At 43.3% G+C, this 9,955-nt stretch overlaps 1 protein-coding gene across 1 annotated transcript in view; it reads left to right on the plus strand.

Annotated features, from left to right (window-relative positions):
- C2CD2 (C2 calcium-dependent domain containing 2) overlaps positions 1 to 9,670 on the plus strand; it is a gene marked incomplete at its 5' end in the record, with an annotated part of 33,618 nt that extends 23,948 nt beyond the window's left edge. The window contains 5 exons of the mRNA XM_008948684.1: positions 73 to 244; positions 1,016 to 1,129; positions 3,528 to 3,655; positions 4,773 to 5,085; positions 9,444 to 9,670. Of these exons, the coding sequence (XP_008946932.1) occupies positions 73 to 244; positions 1,016 to 1,129; positions 3,528 to 3,655; positions 4,773 to 5,085; positions 9,444 to 9,670 (954 nt within the window). The remainder of the gene's footprint in view (positions 1 to 72; positions 245 to 1,015; positions 1,130 to 3,527; positions 3,656 to 4,772; positions 5,086 to 9,443) is intronic.
- Positions 9,671 to 9,955: the final 285 nt, after the last annotated feature.

Genomic DNA, 9,955 nt, shown 5'->3' on the forward strand with positions numbered 1-9,955 from the left:
ACTAGGTAGAAATGTTAGTGTCCTTCTTGCTTGACTGTGCTCCTAAGGTGACTTTTTTTTTTGTCCTCCTAGTTCTCTTTTATAGAACCCAGTGAACTAAAGACGTGGCAAGTCTCTTCTCCAGTGCCAGCCGCTAGGATAGAGAAGGATCGCACTGTGATGCCCTGTGGGACTGTGGTCACTACTGTAACTGCTGTGAAAACCAAACCTCGTCTAGAAGGGAGATCGTCTCCCCTGAGCACAGGTGAGGAAGTCCACTTCTTTCTGCGTTCACTCTCAGGCTTACCCATGGGGAAGAGAAGTTGGGGGTGGGGGAAGTGGGATGTAAGGAAAGGCTCTGTTGTCCAGCCTTCTCTAATGTGTTGATGGTGGAGTCCATTGTTTGTGTTCTTCAGAGTCAGTTTTTTAATTTTCATGAAGCCTTGTTCCTACAAAAGGAGTGATTAATGTTCCTTTTAATACATACTTTAAAACTGAATGTTAGAGTGATAATGCAGAAGAGCTTGGTTTTTCTGGATAGTTTTCTGTGTGACTGAAGTATCAGACTCTTAGAGTGTTTGCCAGTGACAAACCATCCTGGGTCTTGACCTGAATTACAACACCTAATAAGGATTGGTGTCATCGTGTGACGAAGTTTTTTTGAGTGTATCTTTCAGGAGCAGACTTTCTGATTCTTTTTGGGATAAGTATGAAAGTAAAACCTCTAAACAGTCTTCATGTATGAAGTCTCACAAAGAGCTGCGTTCTTCTAAGTTGTTAAAGCAGGTCTTTTGTTTAAGTGGGTGGTGTCTAACATATTACAGTAAAACATTTAAAACCAATAAATTTCTCCACTTCATGGATCCTTTGGGGTCAGGTTACCATAAAGAATGTCTGTTGAGAATTTGTATTAAACAACTTTCTCAAGCTTTTATGATCTGAACAGCTGGCTTTACCATCAGTATAATAAATTCTTACTATTTTCATAATAAATGTCTTGAATATTTTAAATAACAAAAAAACACTTGGTCCTCAGATTCTCCTGTGAAAACTCCAGTTAAAGTAAAGGTGATTGAAAAGGATTTCTCTGTTCAAGGTATCCATTCTCATGGTGCTCCAGTCAGCAAAACTTTGTCATCTTCAGATACAGGTAAGAGAAATGTTCAAAGCTGCCAAGAAGAATACGTCTCTCTCTCCCACGCATGGCATTAAATGTAATCTTGTTAAAATAACAGCAGACCCATATGGCTACTGCCTTTCAACAGCCACTGAGATGTTTATGTTAGCCAGCACTGCAGCTAGGGATATAGCAGTCTTGTAACAGAGGTCTGTTTTTAATCAGTGATTTCAATTACTAATTTTGAATAAATAATAATAAGCTGTGGTTTGGAGAGGGAAGGTGGCTGCAGAAAAGCCAGGCTATATTTTCTCTTACTTTTAAATGCAAGATTTCTCCTTTATAAAGGCAGGGGATACACCACACAAAATTAAAACCCTGTGAAGCTTACTTCTAAGGTCATTGTGAAGTCCCACCTGTCTGAATAGTCCAGCACGTGGCTGGACTGATGTAAGGAAGACTGAATTCCCTTCCTAGCCCTGCTGCTGGATTTTTCTTGTGCTGATGCAAATACAGGATCTTACTGTGCTTGGTTTTCCACCTTCTTAAGTCACCTGGCAGACAGCTGAAGTGCTTTCAGAATGTCAGGGCGCATTGAGAAGAACTTTATTTATAAATTCACTTTGACTGTTTTAAACCTGATTTTGACTCTGGGGCATTTTACCTTTTCAAGCTGCAACTGATTCTTCAGCATATTTTTGAGTCCTGTGTGTGGTCACCATTTGATATTTCTGCAGCTCTGTATGGAACAGTAATGGAGAATGTGACCTAGTGTAGCTGAAAATGGCACATGATGTGGAGTCTGGCTTTCTTTATACAGATCTGAGTGCAGATGGGACAATCTGGAGATGATCTAGAGTTCTCCTGGAAACAGTCAGAAGGCTTGATGAGAGAGAGAAATGTATTGGCCAACAGACAGGAGTCTGGGGAACAGCATGAACCAGTAACAGTCAATAAATGTAACAGCATTTGAATCTTCCCCTACCGCTAGACTAAGACATACACTGATACTGTGGAGCAGGGTGGTTTTACTAAACCAATTTGGGAAATTAAGATAGTGCTAGAGTTCCGAGTTGGCTCCCGTAACTGTTGATGATATTAAAGACACAAAGCACTTACTGGAAAACTTATCTGGAGACAACTTAGAGCACACTGATATGGACAGTGTTTTTCTCTCTATGGGAGTGTAGGGGAATTTCTGTTTGTACAATACAGAAGGAAGAATTACTCATTTGAACACAAATGTAAGCCAGAGGAAAGAAATGCAATGGCACACTTGGTATGGCAGTAACTTAGGCAGTAGTTCTTACAAACATCATGCCAAAATAGCAACAAGAACTGCGGAAAAGATGCCATGGCCATGCCGTAGTTCTAAGTGAAGTGCTACCGCTGCTGTTCTGGATGCTCTCAGCTGTTGCTGGGGCTTTGCAGTGGCTAGAGATGGAAAAGTCAGGGTTTGTAACAAGTGTGCAGACATTCGTGGGCATGCATACCCCCTGTGCACACATACTCTTAAGTTCCTAAAGTATCTGAGATACTTGGTGCAGCATAATTATTCAGGCCTTGTCTTTTACTGTATTACTGTTACAGTAACAAAAGGCACTGCTGCGTTTAATTAACTCCAGTGCTATTCCTGCCTGTATTCTTTTGCTGTTAAAGCTCTGTTCTAATAGAGAAGCCCACCTCAGACAATTAAATACAGAGGGGGTGTTTCATTCATTTCCTTAGCCTTGTTTGTTCCTCGATGAATTTGATCTGTATTTGCTGTGCCCAAAGTACTTGCTTATTAGATGTCAGAAATGGCCATGCTTAAAAATAAACTTGTGTTTGTCATTAAACATCAATTTAGAAAGCAGGTGGGTTTTTATTCCTGTGCAATGTCCAGAGGGGAGAAGGAGGTGCACTTTAGAGGCTTTGGAGGAAGCTGCTAAAGAGCAGAGCGAGTGCCACTTTGCCTTCCCTATCCTGTCATAGTGCCATAGCAAATTTGGAAATTCCAAGCAAGGATGTCTGGAAAAAGAACAAAATAAATACCTGAAGGAGTAGAGGCACATGCCAGCTTTGTACTTTGTTAGAACTATGGCTCTTTATGACTTCAGCACCTGGTGCTCTACCCGTGGCTTCTGGGTTATAGTCACTGCAGTGTAGCAATGCACTGAAATAACTGAGGGTTTTGTCTACGCTTCCAAAACCTCCTGTGTACTCAGGGCAACTTAAGTACCTTTTCTCAAAAGAATGAGTAACAGAAGGGAAAGACAGAGACCAATAGCTGGGTGGTGAATTGGAAGATGTTTAGGTACACCTGGTGTTTATACTGTTTCTGCTAATTTCTTTGAAGTCAAGAACAAACTCTGCCTCTCTTTACTCTTTTTTTTTTTTTTTTTCCCCTCTGTTTTTCATTCTTCCCTCTGAAATAATGCTTTCTTTTCAGAACTGCTGGTCCTGAATGGCACCGATCCTGTAGCAGAAGCCGCCATTCGGCAGTTAAGTGAGTCTGCAAAGCAGAAGCTGAAGTCTCCTAGAAAGAAAAGCACCATTATCATATCAGGGGTGTCCAAGGTAGAGCAGAAATCAACACTTACACATACTGCTTAGTACTGTAAAGTGCTCCACTGAGTGTGACACTAACTTAACTTGCATTCTGCTGTCTCCCATTCAGCAGTCTCTGCAGGATCTAGGTCTATGTATGTGACAGTTTGTTTCAGTAACTGTATCAAGTTAAGCCAAATCAGGGTGGGTTTGTTGGGCCGGGTGTTGGGGTTTGATTGTTAGATTTGACAGCCTGACTGAAAATGTGTGGGGTCCTTGGATGGGAGTGGGATGATTAGAGATTTGGGAAAACCAGCTTAGGCAAGAACAGAGGATAATTAGACCTTCCCTGTGTTTCACCCCTGAAGGGAGGATGCACAGAAGTATGAAAGATTTTACTAATTTTTTCAAAACTGTTCCAACAAAACCCTCTAAAAAACCTCTAGAGTCCTCTGGGCTCTGTTCCAGAGCAAGGGCAAACAGAAGACTCTTTCTCCCATGGTATATAGTGTTACTCCAGGCTTTCTTCATCCACAGCCTCAGTGTCCCATCTGATGCTTGGTGCCTGCCTGTAGTCCTTTCCATGTATGGACATTTGATATCAAGTCTTGCTGTTCTGCACAGGACCCCTAAAGACCTCTGAGTGAAAGCCAAGTCAGTGGGCATGGATCCCCTTGTGATCACTGAGCTGTGCTGAGGGAGGGGACTGAGGGTCAGCTACCACAGGGATGGGTGTATCTGCTTGGGCAATGGGAGCACAGGGACAGCGTGGATTTGTAATTAGCTGATACAGAATTCCTTATGCAAGTTTAAATACTTTGATACTTATTTTCTTAAAAAGACCAAAAGATTATTGTCTGTGCATGCTGATACTTCATTACAGCAGCATGTGTAGGAGAGAGTCCCATTCTTAGCAGTGGGGCTGGGGATAGGTAGGAGCAGTGTACTTAAAATATTTTTATTTTCTAGTCATTTGGCGTTAACAACATTATTAAAATTTGGCTATATGCTCCTGTTCTGTAGTGGAGCCAGAGAAGCCTCAAAGTAGCTTTCTGATAGCCCTAAGCAATACAAGTTAAAGTTCAAAGAAGAGAAAATAACAGGGCAGTGGCTTGTGTCAGCATTGTCTCTTATTTTCACTGGGCAGACCTCTTTATCTCAGGACAGTGAAGCTGCACTGATGATGGACTATGCTGCAGCCATGGAGAGCTCCTGTAAAGAAGCAGATCCACCCACTGTGGAGGAAGCTGTTGGAAAAGTCACCTCTGACAACAAGCTATCATTAGGCACTTCAGAAATAGTACCTGATACTGACCCACAGCATAGTGTCCATAAGGCCTGGGGCTTGGAGAATGGCAGCCAACACTGGGACAACACCACGCTCTTAGACCAGACCTGTGAAGAAATATCTGGGAGCTCATTAAGTGTTTCAGAAACTGGGAGCATGAAAAAATCTAAAGGTATGTGATCCTTCCCTGTGCTGCAGCGAACGACTGCTCTCTCTACGTAACTGGCAGTGTCACGCAGCACGGCAGTAGTCCATCCTTCCTTACCCATTCTGGGGTTTTCTGGCCTTCTCACAGCTGTATTGCTCCACCTGATAGATCAGGATGCTACAGCATAGTCAATCTGACACAGATGGTCAGGCACTGGAAAGCTTTGGGGGTGTTTGGGGTGGGGGTGGTGTGTGAGTTGGGAAGGGATTTGTTTTGGAGGAAGCTGAATGATATTTCACAAAACCTCTAAGCTCTTCTTTAGCATGTTACGCTAGAACAAGCGAGTGGAAGTTTGTATGTGAGCTGTTGTCTTGTTTTGTTTTTCCCTGTGCAGTATATTGCAAAGACACCAGGCTTCTAAAGATCCTGTTTACACAGTGTAGTACAGGACAGCTAAAAAGTGCAAAGTATCTGTAATATTTGAGGGAGCTGTTTCATCTTGAAAAAGTATTGTTAAAAACTGTGTCAAAACACTTCTTTATAGACAGATCTCTTCACGGAAGTCTTGAATCTCTGCTTGAATCTCTGAGCAGCTTTTTTGGAGCAAGATAGGAAAACATTTCAAACTCCCTGCCTTCAGTTAGTTTTGAACAGTTCAAGGTTTCTGTTTTGTTTCTGCTTTCCCTTTTAAAAAAAAAGCCACAAACCCAAACACAACAACAAAATCTCAAAGCAAGCAAATCCCTTTCGGATTTAAAAAGCCTTGTGTATGTATTAATGTCTTAAAGTTAGCACTGTCATTTTTCTTTTTTTTATTACCTTTGCATATTTTTTGGTTTTTTACCTTTCTGACTTCCTCTTTCTTACCCATTCCCTTTTATAAACCTAAGAGGACTACTATGCCAACCAGAATTAATTAACTGCACAGTAAGTTATTTTTGTCTTTTTTTTTTAAGAAAATGTAGCTTTACAATGGTAAACTCATTGTAAAAACTGAAGCAAAAGATAGTTTGGTACCTGTTTTCTACCTCCCCCTTCCATTTCTTTCCTTCGTCCAAAGTTAGCTTCCCATGCTCAGGTGTCTTAGCAGACTGATCTGCTGTAAGAACTCATTCTCCTGGTTGTCTTGCTGTCCAGGTGGGTCATGCAGAATGGAGAGCAAGGAGGACTTGAAGTGGTGCTCTACTTTCCTGATCTCTCTTGATCATGCCCATTCCTATAGTATCAGGTTATCAATCAAACTGCTCATGCAAATCATGTGTGACCCCATAACTAAATAGGTATATGCGGGATGCTTATTTTAAAACCTGCTGCTTACAGTTTTCTAGACCTCTCTTCTACTCTTACTCACAGAGCTACCAGGACCTCAGCAGGTATTTGCAAAAACACCTGGATAAAAACTGTTTTGGAAGTTGGGAAGGAATGGAAAGAAGTGATCTCTATTAGTATCCCTGTAGATATGGAAGGAAATCTTCCTTCATTAATAAAAATGAGCTTTAGAAGTGATCCTAGTCCCACAAGCATTTTTAGAACACCTTAAACTAGTGCAGAGGTGCCTGGGAAGACTGATCAGTCTGTACAGCACTCTTGACATGCTCTCTGCTTATCTCCTGGTGTTAGGGGCAGAGTTGGCATATGGATCCTGTTGAACCCGAGAAGTAAGCATGCAGGTAGCACACGCATCGCCAAGCCTGCGATTCGCCCTCCCCTGCCCCCCTGGCAGGGGTGCATGCCTCCACAACAGCTGGAGCCACTGTCACGCAGCATGTTCCAAACTGGCTGGAGACTGATGGGTGGCAGCAGGGATTCGGCAAGCTTCCAGGTGTAGCAATGACCTTAGTACCTCTGAAAACACAGGGAGCTTTCACGTCAGGGAACTGCTGCTTGCGCTGAGTCTGCTGCTCCCAGGGAAGCACTGCCTGCAGGTTTTCGGCTACAGCACACTGTGCCGGGCCACCGGCACAATTTTTGCAGCATTCTTTCCATTCAGTTTTGTTTCCTAGTATGGGAAATCAGTCTGAATGGGTAGGACTAAATAGCTGTTTATGGAGAAAGCCTTCTGTCCAACTCCTGCTGTTGGCACCACTTCAGCTGCAGCTGCCAAGGCTGCTGGGCAGGACAGCTGAGTGCTAAAACAAACGCTGCACAGTGGCAAGGCCTCATCAATCCCCCCCAGCCTTTGCATATTAACAACTGTCAGTGTCGTGGGGTTGACCACTGTTTCTTTTATGCTGTTGACAACAGCTTGGAATTGGTATTGCCTTGCCAAACAGATCAATCAGAGGGTGATGGAAGAATAGTCAAGATTTGATTCTGTGAATTCCAGTTGCTTTCAGCTGACTTCTGCTCCCATCCCATCATGCCCTGTGAGAAAAGTCGGAGCAGCAGCAGCAAGACAAAACATGCTAGAGTATCCTCCCAAGTGCTGAGTGCTTAATCCTTAAAATACAGAGTAATAAACCCAAGCATGTGTTTGTAACTGCTCTGGTCTGAACAAAGAAGCATCTGGTTGTGTGCAACAGAGCTGCCATGAAATAACGAATTCTGCAGCTGTCACTGTGCAAAATGACATGTGGCCTGTGTCAGGTTCTTGAGGAACAAATACGTAACTAGCTATTGCACGGTATCGCAGGAAAGAACTGCTCTGTGCTGCTTTTTGTGTCCATTTGCAATGGGAGGTGACAGGAGTCAGTAGCTGAACTGAGAAAGAATCGTGAAAGCTGGTAGTGGTGCGGGCATGAGGTGTGGAAGCTTTGCCAAGGACATGACTGTCCCCACATAACATACTAGTCTGACTGCCAGAAGGCTCCTGTGTTAGGTTGCTACCTGGGTCCTCTGTTCAAATTGGCTCGTGCCACTTGGACGACACCACTACCCAATTCTGCGCAAAACTGTTGCTGTCTTAACGTGGGGCTGATGTACCAAATCGGGCTGAGCGTTCCTGGTAGCTCAGAGCAGTGTCCTTGCCAGCTGCAGCCTAGCTGCCTGACACATCAGGTACACGTGTGCCTGTGGAAAGGGAAGGTGGAATTTGACAGAGTGGCTGCTGCAAAAACAAGCCGAGCTTGCAATGAGAGAAGAGTCCTAGTAGCTGGTGCTGGCAAGATAAGTCACGAGTCCCTGGTGAGATGACAGCTGCAATTTCCTTGCCTGCGTAATAGATTTGACATGGGATCAAGGGAAAGATCACAACAAAATAAAGCAACTTAATTTACCACAGAAGGGATATGAGCAAGTTCCTGAACCTATTGGAAGCAGATGTAACATTATTTTTAATCTGCTTGAAGTGAATTGCTAATCCTAACAGGATTTTAAAATAGTACGTGCTTTGTGATTGTTAGCCTGGGTGGTGCTACCAAATTGGTACAGGGCACATGCTGTCTGGCTACTGTGGGCCTGCTGCATGCAGGTTTACTGCCGGGTACTGTTCTCTGTCACCTTCATGTCATGCATCACAGGCTAATCTTTTCTTTTCAGCTCCTTTGACCTCTGAAACAACAAAGAGTAATGTTACTTCCTCTGTTTAATTCTTTTCCTAAAATACTCTGTACTTCGTGGTATTGGAAAAGATGGGATGTGCCAGTTTGATGTGAGAACCCAGTGTACAACCCACACCAAACACTGTGCATGTGTATGTTTCACCACTGCCATAGCTTTCAGAAGAGCATTTGAAACATAAAGCGTAAGGAAGGAGACTTCCACAAGATGTGTGGATTGGCTCTTGAAGCTGAAATCAAAGGGTTAATATTTGATTGCTTATAGGCACGTTTTACTGTAGGTTTCCTTCCTTTTCAACAGCATCATTTCTTGAAGAACTGAAGGAAAATTCCTTTGTTCTTTAGTGCTCCTCTAGTAATACATGTGAGCTCTCCTCTCCTGAACATTTCAGTACAAGTGTGTGTATATGCATATGTCTAGAGCAGTCTGCCCTGATTTGGTTTGCATGATACCTGCATGGAATTAAGAGAAGCAGAGAAATACATACTTCCATGGAGTCTGAATTTCTCAGTGGTGCTCAGTCGGTAGAGAGCTGTATCAACAGCAGGGCAAGGAGGATTCGGTGGCATGTAGTGTGTACGTATGCGTGCCTCTGGCTGAAAGCACAACCATTACTCATGTCTACCAGTATCTGAAATCACTTGTATCAAGGTGGAACTCATACTGTTATGGCCTCTAGGTTACAAACCATCAGTGCTCTTGCTTTAGATTCACGATGCTCTTGGCTTTCTGATGTTGTTTGAATAGTTATCAGGGTGGTGCTTAAACTGGAAATGTTAAGACCAAGGCTCTTTTCAGTCATGCTGCAGCCAGAAGTAAAGCTGAGCTCCAAGATGAAAGCAGCCTGTCTGAAGTGTCCTGCACCTCTGCTCTTTGCTCTGCAGGTGGGATTTTGAAAAAAAGCGCAAAGCTCTTTTTCCGTCGGCGACATCATCAGAAGGACCCAGGAATGAGTCAGTCACACAACGATCTGGTCTACCTGCAGCAGCCACTCTCAGAGGAAACGCGCAAGAAGGGAGGCACGCTTTCGCGCATTCTGAGCAGAAAGCTCCTTTCCAAAAACAAAAGCAAGAACAAACTGAACGGTGCTTCGGCAGAACCATACGTATAAGACTGAGCACTCTCTGATGGGATACTTGCACATCAGTTGACCGTTTGTTTACAAAGCAGTACTAGAGAGTATACATACGGCTGATGACTTGCATAGAATGATGTTCACTAATACAGTGGTCCAGGAATAAACAGAAAGCTTGGCTTTTTTGTTTATTGATCCAGAATGCTTTTTCTCTCTGATTATAAAGTTACCCCTCCAAATGCAAGCAGCACTAAATGTATCATGACAGCTTCTGGAGGACCATGTGGTTTATGGCAGAAAATGAGGGAGGATGGACAGTGG

The sequence above is a fragment of the Merops nubicus genome, unplaced genomic scaffold (genome assembly GCF_000691845.1).
Source record: "Merops nubicus isolate BGI_N331 unplaced genomic scaffold, ASM69184v1 scaffold21571, whole genome shotgun sequence".
Lineage (NCBI taxonomy): Eukaryota > Metazoa > Chordata > Aves > Coraciiformes > Meropidae > Merops > Merops nubicus.